We start from the raw sequence: 18,436 nt of genomic DNA on the forward strand, positions 1-18,436 counted from the left end.
TTCTGGCCGGATCCCCCGACGTCGAGGCGGGCCAGCTTACATTCCCTCCAGGAGGGCTGTGGTCTGAATCCTTGATCGAATGTGGTCTTCTGCCCAGCGCTGGCTGGAAAAAAAATAGGGCAGGGAAGAGGACGCCTTGGTCCCTTCCGACCGACAAGAAAAGGCACTATGACCTGCGAACCTTGCGCAACTTCAGATCGGATGTGTCGGATCTGCTTGCTGATACCGAGATCGCAGGAGGTCCAGTGGGCTGTCCAAAGACGTGTTCCTCGTGTATGTAGGAAGCCCGCCAGGAGCAAGTCCGGTGCCGTGTCGCACCACCCTCAGTTGCATGAGTGTGTATATCTCATGGTCGCCGGAGTTGCATTGCGGTCTGCCTCATCGTTTAGAGTCTCTGTCCAAGATGCGGTGTGCAAAGTGAGGCTTGCATCTCGTTTCGGCGGATGCACCATGCAATTGGCCTGGCCTGGCCTGCAGGCTCAGAGCCCCCCCCCCATTACTGGCCGAGTAACCCAATGATATAGGGGTGACAGAACACCGATTCAGCTCGGATGTGTTTAATCATGTGCCAGCATGATCTCCCTTGCTAACGAGAGCAGGGGTCGTCAGCGAGGACGTGGCGCAAAAAGCAAAGACCTGTGTATAGGATGAAGTATCTGACGCCTGCATCGTCGAAGAAAACAGTGTGCTTGTCTTCATAAGCTTTGGGGCATGAAAATATCATTTGCGGGGCAGTTCATTGAAATCCCAATCCTCTAAGCCTGGCTCTTCTTTCGAGGATGACGCTCTCCGTCTGCCTATATAGAGCGTCGAGCTGTTCCATTGATAACGAGTCCATCAGAATTCTCGCAACCTGCGTGGCTGCACTGACAAGTTGTAACATATATCGGTCGTCCTTGGGGGTCCTGGGCTGTTGATCTCGGTTGTTCTGCCTGACCGCAATGGAATTTTCCAGCGTCGTCACAAACTGTTTGATCTGGTTGTCGTAGAGCACGCGCGCTGGGATCCTCCGCTTGGTCGCCAGCCTTTTCAGCAGATAAGCCCACTCGGTCCACTCCCGGTCGGCCGGTGTTCGAACCCGGGGCTTATCTCGCTCCAGCGGAATTGGAAACTGATACTTCGCCACGAAATGGAAGGCACATCGCGACAATATGTCGTTCACGTGTAGAATGATCTCGTCTTGCTCGTCGAGTTCGAGGTGGACGGGGAGTGACGGCAGAGCCTGGGACCGCGCGTGTTCTTGCTGAGGCACGGGCAGTGGTAGCAGTTGGGAAGGACCGTCAAACTCGTCCTGATTAAATGGGCGCCTTCGGGTGTGGTAGCGAGTCGCCGTCCTGCCGAGTTCAGACGCCCGGCGATTTTGCGTCTCCAAGTCAAATTCTGCGTAGCCTTGACTGGTCGGCGATCCAGTCTGGAGGATGAAGCTGTCCTGGCTTTGTCGTCGAAGCGCCACGTTCTGGTCGTCCGGATTCGACCTGGGTGGCGGGCCGTGCTGCTGGTAGGAGCCCGGGTCCGACGTAAAGGCCGATGATTGCGATATGTACGACAGCGGCCGGAAAGGATCGCCCACGGCGGTCGTTGGGGGCATGCGAGTCGCGCCATGTATCTCGGGCGGCAGCCGTTGCCGCAGCCTCTCCGACCGGTCAGGAGAGACACGTCCGCCGGGCTCTCCGGCGAAAGGATCGTAGTTGGACGACGGCCAGTGTGTCAACCTGCTGTAAGCACGTGTTAACAAGACTGATCCGAGCAGCCCTATCGAGCTGGCACCTGCCTTGGGAAACCAAACGGAGCCGAAGCGTCCGCCGGCGGTCTCAGTGTGGCCGTGTCTTGCGGCCCAGAGAAGAGAAAATCGTCCTTCCCAGACATGCCCGCGCCGTTATCTGTCAAGTCGAGGGCAAACCGAACCCCAGGAGCGAGACCCGAAGAGTATGTCGGATGTAGACTGCTGATCGGAGAGCTCAACGCCAACATGGTCAGAGCGGGCAGAAGACGTGCAACCGGGGAGGGAGGCAGAACAAATGAAGGTCGAAATTGGAGTGTGTACTGCTTCCCACTCTGGTAGGAGAGTGTCGGACGATCTGTTGGCCAGGGGTTCGCATCGGGCACTCGTCCAGCAATTGGGCATTAGTTTCGAGGCCGAACCGTGTGCGAGTGAAGGACGGCAGAATGAAAACACGACGAAGATATTGAATTCGTCATGGGCACGTGAAGAGAGAGGGACCCAGGCAGTAGAGTTTGTGGCTCGCAGGCACATGGACTGGAGAATGGTTGTCTGATCACTGATGCCCCCCCGATTCCCGCAACCCCCCGGAGCAGCCTAGTTCTTACGGCCGGCCCACCTAACAGGGGCTGAAACAGAAGTGCCCGACCCTGGGCGACGGATACTTGCCGATATCTGGGATGAGGCGTTGAGGCGCTCCCTGTCCATTGCGCACCATTTTAGCACCTGGGACCTGGTCTGGTCTGAGCGCCACTTAGTCGTGCCTTCGAGCAAAAGTTGGAACTCGGGAGATGGAGGCTCGGGTCCCGGGGTTTTCTGGAAAGATTCTAATTTCTTCGCGAGCAACGGCGCCGAGGGGGATGGCCAGGGACGGCAGCACCCGATATGACACAGACTCGAAGTCTCGCCGCTGTGCTGCCCAAGTACTAGTAGATGTCGAGGGCGACCAATAACTATATCTGGTCGCGAACTTTGAATGCGGGCTGCATCACCTGGCAGTCACGCGTTTCCACAAGATCGACGAAACGTTGAACGCTTGCGGGACGTCGAACACTGTCAAGTCGCGAGTTCATGGCAGAACCACCCCCCAGGAGCACCACGAGCACCAATCTGGAGTAGCACGCCGCCCGATGTTGGAGACGAAGGTGTTCCAACGCGTTGGAGTCGGCCGTTTCGAGCATAAGCGGCGGATCATATTGCAGTGGAGATGCACGGGCGATGAGCGTATGAGGCGCTGCTAGCGAACCCGCATGGCATGCACCGGCGGGCATTATTATTAGGCCTCGTTGGTTCGATCTTCTGGGGCCCATTGCTACGAGTAAGAGAGTGGTCCTCTGTACTCCGATCTCCGTGCTGTGGAAAGCTGAGCTCATGCTCGTGGAGAAGTGGCCGGAGAATCTGAGACTCGGATAGAGAGCTTAGATGTTGCTGGACGCATACAAAAAGCCAGCAAAGATGACCTTCTGGGCGACCTCGGACGATGTGGCCTTCCATCATGTTCTCGGTCGAGTGCCCAAACGTCGAGGAGGGCGCAAGGTGACTTTCCGAGAGCGAGGGCTTATTCGGTAGCGAGGAGTCCAAGACTGACTGGAGAAGACCCATCTTGCTGCCCAAGCGTCATAGTAATGGCTGCCCTGCTGCCGATCAGGGGAGTGATCTGCGACCGCCTTGGTGAGGCTACCGAATTTTCTCGAAAGTTGGACGCGAAATTAGACGACCTGGACACACGACATTTACATCCACAATACCCATCCGCCAACGCGCGCGTTCATGGATGAAGCACCGAAGCCAGAAAGGGAGCAGATGGGCGACAAGCGAGACGAACTGCCCTATCCAGGCGTGGTTCCGGCGGCGCAGAGATGCCAGCGGGTTAGTACGAGTACGGCCGGCTGGCTGTCCCAAACAGGCTCGACAAGGCAGGTACTCGTGTACCTAGTACCCAGTACCCGGAACTCAAATGTTTGATAAAACGCCAGACGAGTTTCGGCAGTCAGGTCTGGACCCGACTCCAGCCGGCCAGGGTACCGAGGCCCTGACTGAACGGCACGGTTGTCACTATTGGCCTGAGCGGGGGGATCGGGGCCCAACCAAGCTGGATAGAGAGTGTCCTATCCTGCTCACGTCTGCCCAGGGATCGTGGAACCGTGGAAGCGGGAAGTCGGTGGACGCGCAACGCTCGAACCTTTGATTCTTCGTCCTGGATAGTGAGCGAGGTCCCTGTGTAGCAAGGTTTGAAGCGAGAACGAACCAAGTAGCCCGTTACCACTAGGCTAAACCAGAGAAGGAGCATCGGGCAATCAACTTGCAAACGGGAAGTGGGCTCCAGCGGTCAAAGTGGACGTGAGGTCGCCGGGGAAAGGGAAAACGGGTAAAAAAGGGGTTGATGTCGGCGAGAGCCTCGCTGCAGAGAATCGTTCCCCTTGCACCACCCCCCTGTCCCAGTGTCCCGAAACGTCTTTGGCCTGCCGAGCGTTGCGCAACGTCATCCTCAGGCTTCCAGTCGGCGCCATTGGTGAGTGGATGGCCGTTGGGTGGTCTATTACTCGTAGTCCTGGATCCGCAACCGCGAACTTGAGACAGCGACCTCGCAAGGCTATGATAGCACCACAGTAAGCTCGTAGACAGTGCAAGTAATTAGGCTATCGAAGGACTGGAACCACTGGCATCATCGCATCTCCTCCTTTCTCCCCAAAGAGAGCTAGCCACAGACCACGGACGTGCTTGTCCTGTGTACCCCGTCGACCCATATCTGCTCCTGATGGCACAGGTTGAGAGGGCCACACAGCCCCTCATAACCGGCACTCAGGTACCGGGATGAGTTTCCACTTCTGCGAGTATTTGGCCCCATTGCCAACGGCTACATCCACGATCCTGGGTCCTGGGACGGTGGGCTTCCAGGGCCTGGATTCCGACTTGCCCGACTCGGCGACGAAGTAAGCACTGCTGAGCCAGACGCAAGGTTGGCGTCTGTTCAAAAGTTCCAGAGGACGACCTCGTGCACACCACAACAGTAATTGTGCATCTGCCATGATGGTCCGACGGGGGATTTTTAATGCTGACATGATGCCGACTGGACGCTCGGGGCCAGGACGGAAAGTCCTGCGCTTGATTATACTGTCGACAATTTGTATTTTGCTACGTTCAGACATGGCGGCACAGCACAGCACAGCCCTCGGCAACCAGTCTTCTCATGGCCGTCGTCGTCTCGTCAAGCGTCTCGCATACTCCTGATCAGCGTCACATCCCGTTAGCAGAGATGATTCCTGGCTAGCATGGCACCACTCACCCGACAACTCCTCCTGATTCCAGCTTCAAGCCCGACTCGAGGCTGGTAGCCGAGGATCCTTCTGGCCTTGTCACCACTGGCATAGCGCATTGCGCAGGCGTCCATCACGCTTCCACGCGAGAGGGTCGTTGGCGTCCCGGAAATTCGCGTAAAGACTTCCGCAACCAAGCCCAGTACCCACCCCAGTCCTTCTGGGATTTGAATCTCCCAAGCTGGGGGGAAGTGCCCGAATTCCTTCCAAACGGCAAGGCTGAAGTCTCGAAAGGACACGGGCTCGTTATTCTGGATGAAAAAGGTCTGGCCGGCTGCGGTTTCGGTCCCGATACCGTCGCCGTCAAGGGGGGAGGAGGTTTCGGGCAGGAACTGCAACAGGTTTTCGACAGCAAGCACATGCGCATCAGCCACGTTGCCTACGTAGACCGTGTCCCAGAGATTTGTGCCGCTGCCGATTATCCAGCGAGTTTCGCCCTTCGCAATGCAAGCATGGATCGGAGGGATCAGCTGGTCGTCTCCTTCTCCGAAGACGACAGAAGGCCGCAACACGCACGTGGCCATGGACTCTTTGTTTGCTGCAATGACAATTCTCTCGGCGGCGGCCTTGCTCTCGCCGTACACGGACGACCTCTCGGCGGCAGGCCACGTCTCATCGATGTTCGCGTACGACTTGCTCATGTCGTCGGTCACGGCGCAGCAGCTACTCGTGTACACGAATGCCCTGCATCCGCACTTGCTGGCTGTGTCAACCACATGGCGCGTGCCTTCCACATTGATGGTGTTGACCAAGGCTTCTAGACGTCGTGCATACCTGCCAGAATATATGCCATCAGCCATCTCCTTTCGTGGACCCGTCGAGGTGTGGGCTCGAGGCTGTCAACACGCCGCGACTCACTCGCCATTGAACACATCTGGCTGACCTTGAGAGAAGCACCTGATGACCTACCTTTCGCTCAACGAGGGCACAATCCCTGCCGTGTGAACAACAGCATCGGGATGAATGAGGGACAGCGCTCTCACGACGCTGCCCCGATCTGTGATATCTGCTTGCACATAGTCATACTTGCAGCCGCTCAGCAAGTCCAGCTCACCGGGCGGCTTGTCGACAACGTTGCATTTATCCAGAATCCACACATGCCACTCGGGGTGGAACTCGTGCAATGCGCGAACGATTGCCGAGCCCACGAACCCCAGTCCTCCCGTCACGACGACTGTGACGGGCGGTGCATCATTGATTTCTGTATTTGGCTGTACCTTTTCATAGAACGCTGTCGCCGACCCGCCGCCGGCAGCGTGAGACAGTCCTTCCGCATCCTTCGCCATTCCTTGTAATGCGTAAGGTATGTATGTAGTATGTCAAACAACGACACCGCTGCAAGGATACACGCAAACCAAGGAGAATGAAGGCCACGTAGCTATTTCATCGCAATGAAATCCATCCCATCACAATCACCGTGATTATACTGTCTACAGTCCACGTCGCAGCATCCGACGACTGCGACTGCATTAATCATCACGAAGGTATGCCGCAAGATGCGAGCGAGGTGACCACTGCCTCCTGCGAATCACATCACACCGGAGTTTGCGCCCTCCGTCTGTCCACTCCTGGTACCTCGTGTACCTCGTACCACCCCCCCCCCCCCCCCCCCCCCCTGGCACTCGCACACTCAGGACCCTGAACAATCTCCACGCACGAGGCTTGACCCGACCGTGCACCGCCCCCGGAACCGGACATGGTTCCCCCATTCGTCCTCGGTAAACACTCTCGCAATCTTGAACTTATCAACATGTTATCTCGCTTAAGATGCTTCCATGCCTTCCATTCCTTCCATGGCTCCGATGTGATTGACGCCGTCGACGCCATCACCAGGATCATCGAGGATCCCGCGTCCTTCCACACATGCTTCCATGGTCCTTCCATTTTCTTCTCATTCCAAGATGTACGTACAGTAGCACCAGTACCGGTTGTCCCCCGTTTTGGATACGCGTACCCGAATCCCCAAGCGAGGGAATGGGATCAACGACGACGACGACAACAACGACAACGCCAGCCCGGCAAAAGCCAAGCAGACAATCTCACATGCCATCGATGCGGCGCCAGTCACTAATTACTTACTTAGGTCTCCTTTCAAATTAGAAGAATTACATACCCTGTGCGCACAGTACCGAGTACAGCAGCGTTACTGTAGGTAAGCGTGGCTTCAGCTTCGTTTCCCGAGCAAGATTTGATTATTTCTCACACTCTTCATCTCATTCTCACCCAGCGTGCTCCATACTGTAGCATGCATGCATCCACACCGAATCTCTCGCAGGACCATGCGAGTCCACTTGGCAAACCGAGCACCGTCATCGTACCGAGCACTGGTCATGTCATGTCATGTCATGTGGTACCATAGTACCGTGGTACCGTCGTGCCGTGATGCCGTCAAGCCCCCTACTGTACGGAGTACGGAGTATCTACTGAGTAGACTCACGGAATTGGAAGACTAGACAGCAAACCAGGGAAAGGCAGCAGAGCAGAGCAGAGAATACTTCAGTGCACTTCTGCGACACGTGCATGGCCATGTCCCTTACTGTCAGCACCAAGAACACGTTTGGTCCATACTGCTACATACCTACCAAGTAGGTACTACAGGACGTTCTTTCTACTTTGTACAGTGGTATGTTCGGTCCAAGCCCAAGGACCCGGGCAGATTGTAGATTGTTCTGAAAAGTTGCCCAGACAGAGACCCAAAGGCGAGATACCGTAAGGGATCGTGGAGAGTATACTCCGTACATACACAGTTGGACATGAAACGACACCCAACCGCCCTCTCCTGTATGTATCACCTTTACGGAACAGCCGTCGGCGGATAAGCGTAAATTGAGCCCTCACCGGCATAAACACGCTGAGAAAGGAGATCTCGGAACACGGTGAATTGATCATTTTATGGCCTCGGCCAGGTTGCCGATTCAACGTCGCAGCAGTGCAGGCCAAGCTGGAGTAGTACTGTAGGCGCTTCTCTGCGCATTCCTAGCAAATGCCATCCTTTCCAGGCCATGGCCCTTGCCTTGTGTGACCCAAGGCTTCCCTGTTGCCCATGCACACGCCCATGCACCGCGCACGCATCACCAGACTCCAATTCTGTCTCGAGACCGATTGATAGTAATACACTTTTCTCGCGAGCGGGTTCGAACCTCCAAGCACATCGCGCTGCCGCCCGAATCTCGCAGCTACACCTCCACCTCCACCACCACCACCGCCATATCATTGCCAGAAGACAGGATCGTCACTCGTCATCCTCGTCGTCGTCCACATATCTCGGTCCGCCCGCCGCCGGCGTCGGCGCGTCAAAGGCTCCACTGGCATATGGTGTCGGTGCATTCGCCGCAGGGGTCGGCGCATCATACACCGCGAGACGGTTATTCTTCAGTGGAACACTATTGGCCGCCTTGGCAAAGCTGGGTGGTGCGGGTGTGGGCGCATCTTGCGGGCCCGAGCCAGAAGCACCGGGAGTGGGTGCGGATAGGTAGGGTGTGTATGCTTCGTCGTCGTAGCGGTTGCCTGAGGCGGCGGGGGTGGGTGCGGACATGCCTGGAGTGGGCGCGTCGTAGGGTCGAGCTGCAGGCGTAGGTGCCGATACGGTCGAGTTGCTTCCTGGTCCACCCCAGGCGGGTGTCCGTGAAGAGGGATTGTATGCTGGTGTGCGTGAACCGCCAAAGGCGTCAAAGCCAGAGTTGCCGGCGTTGCCCGAAGAGCTGTAGTCACCAGCGCCGTAGGGAGTTTTTGCGCTTGATGACCATGCTGGTGTGCGAGAACCGCTGTTGGTGGAGTAGTTGCCTGCGCCGCCGTAGGATGTCATGCCACCGCCACCGTAAGAGGTCTGTGACCCAGAAGGACCTTTCCATGACGGCGTTCGCCCAGAGTCGAGACCACCCCCTGCACTAGGACCGCCCCAAGCAGGTGTCCGTGATGATGCACCCCAAGCTGGAGTCCGCATTCCATCCATTGCGTGCATGGGCGTTCTCCCACCAAAGACCCCTCCATCCGGCACGCGAGAAGAACCGATGCCTGGGCCAGCCCTCATCGACATAGGACCGCCACGCTGCTTGATCCAATCCTCGTATCTTGTTCGGTTCTGCGTGTTGGGACTGGGAAAATGTCAGCGATGGTCTTGAAACGAGCTCAACTGCTCCACTTACTCAATGATAGAGAGGTCGAACTTGCTCAGGTTAATGGTCTTGTTCTTCGTTTGCAGTTCAAGTCTCGCCTCCGCGGCTGTGGTATCCTTGACGATGGCACGGTGGCCTTTGTATGTCCCCTTGCTTATGTGAACAAGCTTTCCTTGGAGCGGATCGCGCCCAGGTCGTTGCGGCGGAGCCATAACAGCCTCAGGGCGCTTGCCGAGGAGAGCCGGATTCATCTTGGACAAGTCCGTGGTGGGGGCGGTGATGCGCCCACCCTTTGCGGCAGTTGTGACCACATTGGTGCACCGGTTGACCCAGATTCCAGAGTTCTCAATCCCTAGCTTGTTATGCGCAAAGACGTAGCCTCTGTGGATGTGCAAGATCGTGCCGGATTTGTTCTCTCCAGTCGATTCACGCACGACGTCGCCGACACGGATCTCGGAGCCGTTCTTGTCTGTCGCGACGGCATTCTTGCGTGTCACGGCCTTCTGGATTTGAGAAGGCAGACGGGTCATGATAGAGCCATTTTGGTCCAGGATGCGTACAGATTCGCGGTCTGCACGAATCACGATACCGACAGTGGTTGGATCGATCTGCACGAGATCTTGCACGTCGAACTGGCTGTTTCCCGCTGCATCCCCACCGGCATCCGTGGCTTCTCTGAGATCTTTGCTGAAGACCGTGATTTCCTCGTTGGTGTTATTTGTAAGCACTGTGACTTTGTCGTCTTTGATGCGAAGGACCATGCCGACCTCGTCCCGGTATTTGCTCCCACCAATGATTTTCACGTTGTCACCCTCCCGGAAGCGCTTCCGCAAACCCTTAACAGGCACTTCAACGAGCTGGCCAGCGAGCTCACCTTCCGTGACCTGGATCGAGACGATGTTGCCCTTGACGGCCTCGGTCCGACCAATGATGCCTCGCTGTTCACCTTCGTACACCTCAACCTCGTCACCAGGCATGTAGTTGCCTTCGGCCGTGGCGCTTCTAAGGCTGTGAGCCAATTTTTCGAGGTCAAGGGTCTCAGTGCCATCGTCGCCGGTCTCGGTCAGCTTCGTAATCTCTTCCAGCTTTGGGTTGACATTCTCCATGGCAAGATGTTGGAGCTTGAAATTTTTGATCAAGAAGCCGTTTTCATAGATTTCCTTGTTGTAGGTGTAAGACTTCTTCGTCAGGGTGTGGTTCGACTGCAGGAGCCGATCATGCCTCTTTCTGGCCTCTGCTTCGTTAAAGAGTCTCTGCGGAGGCCTCTCTTTCGGGGCGCCAGTTGGTGCAAAAGCATTTGGACGCTTCCGCTTCGCGTCGGCAGACGGGGCCTTGGCCGGGTCGTCGTTGAGCCCATAGTCAAGTCGCGGAACTAGTCGAAGAGTCACTTCCAGACCATTAGTCTCAACCGTGTCGACGACAGCCAAGTCTCCGGCGTAGAGTCCACGCTTGATACGAACGTAGTCACCAGGTACCAGCTCTTTGTCCTTCCGGGTCCTCAACAAATCGGGCATCTCCTTGATCGGCACAAGGTTCATCTTCGTCCGGGGGTAGACGTCGGCGACATTGGTGAGAGCATCATCGACATCGCTCTTCTTGACAGCCTCGACAAAGATATAGCCGGCCATAGGACCCTCGCCATCACCTCTCTGGAAGACCGAACAGATCTTTACCGCGTTCCGGCCCTTGCCTTCAAGCATTTTCTTCAGAAGCCTGGTGACGATCTCTTTCTCTTTGCCTTGCTTGCACCGAACACCCCAGATGCTCGGGTCAGAAACATCGGGCATGAGCAGGTTCTGTGGCACGAAAGATCCTTGACTCAGCGCGGTAGTAGTCCGTCGCCCGTATCGCTCCTTGTAAGCAGCAGCCTGTTTCTCGAGATCTATTGATGTTTCAATCTGTCGTTGGCGGTCCAATTCTCTGTGTCTCGCATCGTCTTGGTCGGCCTCCGGCGGCAGATCATCATCGGGATGATTAGGCTCGATGAAATCGGGTCCGAGGTCGTCCTCATCGGCTTCTAATTCGTCATCGTCCTCGTCAACCTCAGCCTCTTCCTCGAAGAATTGGTTAAGGCCCCGTCTCCGGCGCTTGCGAGGTCGACTGGCAACTGCATCTTCATCCTCTTCGTCCTCTTCATCATCTTCTTCATCGTCACCGTTGAGGTCTTCCCCTTCACCTTCGTCATCTTCGCCGTTGTCATCTTGATCGCCCTCTTCATCCTCGTCGTCGTTGTCGGGCGCTGGCTGGTTGTCGCGCCTCACAGGCGATGCCGATTTGTTGTTCGAGGGGCGACGAGCGCCAGCGTCATCGCCGTCATCTTGCTCGTCGTCCCGCCTGGCTGCGGTGTTGGGTTTCGCGTCTCGGTCGCCGTCATCTTCAGCATCAGAACCGCCCTCGAGTCCCGGGTTGAAGTCGTTGTCGGACTCTTCGTCATCCGCGCCAAAGTCTTGGTTCAGCCATGATCCCCCGGACGCCATATTGGGCCCGAAAATGACAGAAGGGAACTGGCAGAACGGAGATGCCGCGACAAGCAAAGGCTCAGCAACAGAGGCGATGATTCATTCGGAGAGAGATGAGACAGGAGAGGCTATGAGAAAGCTGTGCGGAGCAGGTGAAGAGGAGATGAGGTTGTCGTGACAGACAGACAGCCTGCGGACAAAAAGATTCCCTTGTCAACAGCCGCAATGACAATTGCGTGAATGGACATTACGCTTGGCCGAAGATAGATAGAAGGATATCACGTGAGCTGCGGCGGAGCAAAACTGCTTGTCCTAGCGTGGTGGCCTGTTCGCAAGTTCATCCGTTTGGATCAGACATACGGAATACGTAACTGTCGCACCTGTGAAGAGCAGATCTGATATTCATCCAGAGTGTGTCGCAAGCTCAGACCAGAGACCTGTCCAGGTAAGCCAAAGGTATGTCGTCAACAACAAGAGTGTGTGGATATTATTGCTGCTGAAGTACCAGTGGGAGGTTATCATCCCATTCTGCTCAGCTTCTGTGCATGAGCCACAATCTTTGTGAGCAAGATCCCATTCCACCCGGACCTTTCCCCTTTGTCAAGAATATGCCGCCGTTGAGCTCCCTCAGAGCCACATGATTTCCCCAGATCAGCGCATCGACACCACGTCACGAGAGCGTCGAGCGTACGAGTACGAGTACGAGTACATTCACCAACTGATCTCACCAGCCATACCAGCCCCGCGTCCTCAAACTGTATCGCAGTCCCCCCATTCGATCCTTACGAACCCATCTCTCATATGCTCTCTTCAACATCATCTGGTGCTCCTTCTCCTCGAGCAGCTTGGTCGCAAGCGCGAAATCCTCGCCCTCGACGGTTCGTCGCCTGGCCATTCGGGCAGCCAAGTTGGCAGCTATTCGCGGGAAGGTGGCTGTTAGCAATTGCCTCTTTCTCCAGGTGTCATCCGAGCAGACAGAGTAAGAGAGCTCACTCTTCAGGGTCTGTGCACGCCAGAGATACGTACCTCTCATGATGCAAGCAACGTGGAACTGCGCAAATAGCAGCAACACCTCCAGCGCGTCATTTTGAATCAGGTAATCGCGCCCGAACTCGGCCAGCATCGTCCCGTGTACCAGCCTCTTGAGGGACTGGCGAGTGAAAGAAGGCCCATAACGGATGAAATCTCTCGGAAGCTCGTCGCCCGTGATCACTTCGATCTCATCTGCAGCAAAGAACAGCGTTAGGAAACCGAGGTCAGCGGGTCTCCCACGGTAAGGATAGCTAGGGAGGAGCGGAAGTGGACGATCAAACTTGCGAGTCAAAACCTACCTTTGATTCTTTTGATCAGTTGGTCGTCGACCGCTTCGGACGACATGGCTAAGAAGATGATGATGATGGGGTGCGGCTTGGTATTGTTGAGATGGTTATGTGACTGAAGCAATGAAAGGATGAAAGGATGTTGGTTTTGTTTGTGCGATCCAGGAGTTGAAAGTGAGGTTATTGAAAGGTGGCAATGAATTGAGGGAAGAGAAGTCGAGATTGTCTCATGGGCAAAGTGAAAGAGGGAGCATATGAGATGAACTTGAGAGCAGCCTCACACGGATGGAATAGAGGCCACTCACTCCTGGGCCATGCATCAGGACCTGAGGATATCAGTCAGTCGACCTGCGACAGCCGCTACCGAAACGAGCTGGAGACAGTCAACATACGATAAACCGGAGGAACCGCAGCTGTGCATAAGATTCTGGGAGTCTCTTTTACGGTCAACTGAGCGCCGTATTTGATGACTGAGCTTTTGTCTCGAGTAAACATTGTGGCGTCTTACGGCTGAGTACCCAAAGACAGACTTTTTGCCAAATTGAATCTCACTTGTGGCCTGATAGCTATCACAACTTCAATCCCACGTTGACATGAACTGCCTTGGTCTGTGAATACGCCGCCAATCCAGCCTCACCCAGCTCTCTTCCAATACCACTCTGCTTGACACCACCAAATGGTACTCTGAAGTCCGAATCATTGCTTGAATTGATCCAAACCATACCAGCCTCGATCCTCGCTGCCACTCGGTGCGCCCTCTCGATGTTTTGAGTGAACAACGCAGAGCCGAGACCGTATGTGGTGTCGTTCGCCATGCGAATCGCATCGTCCTCTGTCTTGAAAGAGGCGATGACAACGAAGGGACCGAAGATTTCCTCGCGGTAGATCTTCATGTCATCCTTGACTCCTGTGAAGACGGTTGGCTCGATGAAGAAACCCTTGCCATCTCCGACATTTTTGTGTGGCACGCCACCCGTCGCGAGTGTTGCGCCCTCGGATTTCCCACTTTCAATATAGCCCAGAACTCTTTCGTACTGTGCTTTCGTGACCTGAGGGCCCTGGAATGTGTCGTCGGCAAACGGGTCGCCAACTTTCGAAGTCGACTTCACGATCTCCTTGAATTGCTCAACGAACTTGTCGTAGATTGAGTCTTGCACCAGGACGCGAGATGTTGCTGTACAGATCTGACCCTGGTTCGACATGATGCCAATGTGCGCCCATTTCGCAGCTTGTTCGAGATCAGCATCGTCGAAGACTACAAGAGGTGATTTGCCGCCCGTCTCGAGTGTGATGTTCTTCATGTTGACACTGGCTGTTTTCATGATTTGCTTGCCCGTGAGTGTGCTACCGGTAAAGGCGATCTTGTCCACGTCCAAATGAGAGGCTAGGGCGTGACCGGCTTCTTTGCCGTATCCGTTCACAATGTTGATGACGCCTGGAGGGAAGATCCCAGGGACGAGACTGGCAAGGTATAGGATCGAGAGGGGAGTTTGCTCCGCAGGCTTCATTACCACCGTGTTGCCACATGCGAGTGCAGGCCCGAGTTTCCATGCCGCCATAGCCAGAGGGTAATTCCAGGGGATGATCTGACCACACACACCGATAGGTTGCTTTAAAGTGTACGCAAACTTCTGTGGCGTCGTCGGTATGGTCTCTCCATGGATCTTGTCTGCCCAACCGGCATAGTACCGTATGCAGCCAACGACTTCGGCCAAGTCCTCATTCAGTGCGACGCTGTACGGCTTTCCATTATCCCAGGTCTCCAGTGTGGCCAGCGTTTCCTTGTTCTCTTCCAAAACGTCGGCGAACTTGTACATGAGGGCGCCCCGATCGGTGGCAGGGAGATCTCGCCATGACGGATCGTTGAATGCTGCCCGCGCCGCTTTCACCGCTTTGTCGATATCATCTGCCGATGCTGCCTCAACGGAGGTGATCTCAGACTCATCTCTAACTCAGACATGTCAATTGCCACTCTCTCAACAAAGTCTCCCGGCGTGAAGAAGCCTTGGCTGCGCGGTCACTCACGTAGGGTTGATGCTGGTGATCTTATCGCCTGAACTCGACTTGACAAATTCATTGTTGATGAAGAGGCCGGTCGGCAGGGTGATCTTGCGGCCATTGGGAGCAGTAAGTTCAACTTTTAGGTCCGCCATGCTGAAGACCCGCGATCGCGTTGACGAGAATTGTCGCAGCACCGTGAGAGAAGCAGATGATTTATAACAAGTGATTGAACCCGAACTCGAGATCGAAATGCGGGATATAGACCTCGCAAGACTGTTCAACATGTAACAGGCAAGTGAAAGGAGAACCCCAAGAATTTGTTGATGGAACCAATGCCGATCCAGCGTACAGTCAGCTTTTTTTCGTTCAGAGCTTCAGGGACTTGATTGCCTGTTTGGAGCTCCAAGCTCACGGCGATCTGCGTCCTTCTGTGTAGTCAAGCAATGCAACACCAGCAAGTCGCTGAGCTCCGATAAGGAAGCGCAAAAGCAAATGGAGGGGAGGGGGAAAGTCAAGCATTAGGGACCAAATGAGGGGCAGTTGCCCTTGCGATAAGTTGCTTCCGGCTGCAGCTTCCCCTTTAAGGACTGCAGACGCTCCACTGACAAGGAATTTCAGCCTTGCTCAAGGCCATGCCGAGGTCTGCAGCGCTCCAGGATCAAGGGAGACAGCTAGTGGAGAGGCTTTCCTGCGGGTAGAAACGCCCTCATGCAGGCTGCGAAGCTGCATGGCCGGAAGAACCAGAGCGCTGGGACGTCGAAGCCCAGCTTAACGCCACGTGGAAAGCTAGGTTGGTTATGAACAGAGACAAGCACATGACATGCTCGATTTCACACTTGCTCGTATCTGCCTCGTGTATAAAATCTGCATAAGGACGATCAAGATGCCCGTTGCTTCAGCTAAGTTGTAGGTCTATTAGAAAACCTTTTCCCAAGCGGGACGCAAACACGAAGTCGACGGCCTATATAGACAGACACCTTTAAATCATTCATTGCCTCGGGGTGACTGGACAAGGACCAGCCGGTTGAGCCCAACCGAACGAAAAGAATACCGTCCTGACCATAGTCACGAATCCTCGGAGGGTGGCTTCCACGAGCGATGATCGACAGGAGGATGCCGTAGCCTTAAGGATATCTCACGACTCGACAGCGGGAGAATGCGGCTCGATAACGATGGACAATCCTTGATCTAAGTTGACCATTATCTTTGCAAGATATGTGTGGCATTCATGGTTGTCCGAAGGTTGAGCATTTCTTTTGTGTCTCATCCGTCCAATCACCACCACATTGCAGTACTGTGTGTCCAGCTATCTAGCAGTGCGAAGGAAGCACCGGGGTGAGATAATGAGACTTCTCGCTGTGCTGTTGCCTTCAGCTGACACCGTCGATATTGCGTTTCTAGTGGCGACAAGCTTGCATCTTCTTCTGATGGCATCAGTCGCCGTCAGATGACAGAGTCTATCAACCATCAGATTTCTCGCCCAGGGATTTCCAGCTCATAGTTGCTGGAGTCTGATCAGTACCAGATATGGTCGCAGGCATTTATGGCCCATTCCAAAGCTGTACGCCGGTAGAGTTCTGTCCGCTTAGCAGCGGGTGGACACAGATCCTTCGTATGCGCCGCTAGACCTTTCCCTTCAGACTTTGTCGGCAACATCGGCAACATCGGCACCATTGACAGAATTGGAGCTGCTGTCGTCCTGAACAACGTTGACAGCTGATTCTTCAAGGTCGACACCGCCTGCCACTCCAAGAGCCTCGCCGTCGGAAATACCGTTGAGTCCATCTGCATCGCTGACGCCGGCTGTGTCTTCACCTTCCCCATCAATCTCTGATTCGTAGCCACTCATCCCATCTCCATGGCCCAGAGTGGTTGGCTCACCAGCGAGGTCGAGAATGAACCGCCATGCTTCGGGGCTGACGGCTGAGACGCTGAGACGAGAGAGTTTCAACATCTGCATGTCCGCCAAGGCACCACCAGGCTTCGCGAACGTCTTCAGCTCTCGTAGAGTGATGAAGTTCTCAAATTTCTTGACGAACTCGACATGGACGACTTCCCACTTCGGATTGGCGCGGTCTGACTTTGGGTCGAAGTAAGGATGGTCAGGGTTGAATGCACTCTCGTCGACCGAATGTTCGGCAACGATCCGCATGACGCCTGCGATTCCAGGAACAGAGCAATTTGAGTGGTAGAAGAATGCCAAATCGCCTTTGCGCATGGCTCGCATATGGTTTCTGGCCATCGGATTGCGCACGCCTAGTCACCACTGTTAGAACAACCGTCGGAAAGCAGGGAGGACAAAACATGACTGACCGTCCCAAGCTTCCGGCTCCGTCTTCGCTGCAAGGTCATCGATAGAGAATTTGACATCGTGGCCCTTCTCAATACGAGACTCTGGTTCCGCCTTCATCAGCCAGTATTGTACGTCGGGGTCAATGCTAGAGAGGTCATCCGGCTTGCTTTTGTCGCCATCGACCGCTGTAGCTGCGCCATTAGCCCGCGCCACGGGATCTTCGGGTTTGGACTCGGAGTCGAATTCGGAGTCTGGTTGGACTGCTTCGGTCAGAGCCTTCGGCTTTCTTCCACGTCTAGCAGGGACGGTAACGGAGGCTTTCGGCTGGGATTTCTGGCTCGTCACTGCAGGGGCGGGTTTGGCAGAGGAGGCGGCAGGTTTGGGAGTTGAGGCTGCTATGTGATTTTTAGCCCAGAGTCATTCTCGGAAGTCTCAGCTTCAACTCACACTTGGTATTCTGGGCCGGTCTTCCCCGTCTCTTAGGCGTGACATTCTCTTCCGCGGTGGGTGTATGAGCAGCAGCAGCAGCAGCAGCAGCCTTGGGAGGTCTACCGCGTCTCTTGGCCGCAGGCTTCAGTTCCGCAACAGCAGGGCTCACATTCTGAGTGCTAGATGAGCGGCGTCTTGTGAACTTGTACTGGGGTTCACCAACAGAGGTACGCTTGGGCCGCCCTGAAGGTGAGACAGTCGGCGGATCAGGTATGTTTGTGGTAGAGCCAATGCGAACTTTCTTCGCGGGAGCGCCAGGGTTTGACGCAGCTTTGCGCTTCCTCGGCTGGATTGTGAGAGGCATAGTGGGCCAGAACTTTCAGAAAACGGAAATGTGAGAAGAGTGCGCGACTGAGTGGACGATCAGCCTGTCGCGGGAAATGAGGTTATGGTGAACGAATGACCGCGCAAAGTAGCCTATATAAAATAGGCGCGTCGCGGTTGGGGAAATAAAGTTAATTAAGTCTAATTTAAAGCCTAGCCTATTTTCCCGATTAGGTAGACAAAGCTTGGCGATATCTCAACGGAGGTTTGTGTGAGCTGAGCTTGACTTGCATGTTTACAGCTGCGTGGTTGAGAGGTGATTGTCTTCAGACTTGTCTACAACGAAAAGTCTTTTAGAGCCAACTCCAGTACATCTTCCTGAGCTGGATTGTCACTGAGAGGTGATGTTCTTCGGACTTGTCTATAACAGAAAGTCTCTTGAAGCCAACTCCAGTACAA

General features: G+C 55.0%; 6 protein-coding genes across 6 annotated transcripts; all 6 read right to left on the reverse strand.

Annotated features, from left to right (window-relative positions):
* Positions 1-736: 736 nt before the first annotated feature.
* On the reverse strand, positions 737-1,588 carry G647_01576 (uncharacterized protein; the record flags this gene model as incomplete). Its single annotated transcript, XM_008724975.1, has 1 exon — positions 737-1,588. The coding sequence occupies one exon, from the start codon at positions 1,586-1,588 to the stop codon at positions 737-739; it is 852 nt and encodes a 283-aa protein (XP_008723197.1).
* A 3,379-nt stretch (positions 1,589-4,967) lies between these two features.
* Positions 4,968-6,323, reverse strand: G647_01577 (uncharacterized protein; the record flags this gene model as incomplete). The annotated part of the gene is made up of 2 exons (XM_008724976.1): positions 4,968-5,811; positions 5,947-6,323. 2 exons carry the CDS (start codon positions 6,321-6,323, stop codon positions 4,968-4,970), a joined length of 1,221 nt encoding a protein of 406 aa, XP_008723198.1.
* Positions 6,324-8,269: 1,946 nt separating this feature from the next.
* Positions 8,270-11,629, reverse strand: G647_01578 (uncharacterized protein; the record flags this gene model as incomplete). Its single annotated transcript, XM_008724977.1, has 2 exons — positions 8,270-9,131; positions 9,183-11,629. 2 exons carry the CDS (start codon positions 11,627-11,629, stop codon positions 8,270-8,272), a joined length of 3,309 nt encoding a protein of 1,102 aa, XP_008723199.1.
* A 706-nt stretch (positions 11,630-12,335) lies between these two features.
* Positions 12,336-12,988, reverse strand: G647_01579 (uncharacterized protein; the record flags this gene model as incomplete). Its single annotated transcript, XM_008724978.1, has 2 exons — positions 12,336-12,835; positions 12,943-12,988. 2 exons carry the CDS (start codon positions 12,986-12,988, stop codon positions 12,336-12,338), a joined length of 546 nt encoding a protein of 181 aa, XP_008723200.1.
* Positions 12,989-13,499: 511 nt separating this feature from the next.
* G647_01580 (uncharacterized protein) lies at positions 13,500-15,083 on the reverse strand (the record flags this gene model as incomplete). Its single annotated transcript, XM_008724979.1, has 2 exons — positions 13,500-14,877; positions 14,956-15,083. 2 exons carry the CDS (start codon positions 15,081-15,083, stop codon positions 13,500-13,502), a joined length of 1,506 nt encoding a protein of 501 aa, XP_008723201.1.
* Positions 15,084-16,567: 1,484 nt separating this feature from the next.
* Positions 16,568-18,017, reverse strand: G647_01581 (uncharacterized protein; the record flags this gene model as incomplete). Its single annotated transcript, XM_008724980.1, has 3 exons — positions 16,568-17,187; positions 17,245-17,619; positions 17,672-18,017. 3 exons carry the CDS (start codon positions 18,015-18,017, stop codon positions 16,568-16,570), a joined length of 1,341 nt encoding a protein of 446 aa, XP_008723202.1.
* Between the last annotated feature and the right edge of the window lie 419 nt (positions 18,018-18,436).

This window comes from Cladophialophora carrionii, assembly GCF_000365165.1.
Source record: "Cladophialophora carrionii CBS 160.54 unplaced genomic scaffold supercont1.1, whole genome shotgun sequence".
Lineage (NCBI taxonomy): Eukaryota > Fungi > Ascomycota > Eurotiomycetes > Chaetothyriales > Herpotrichiellaceae > Cladophialophora > Cladophialophora carrionii.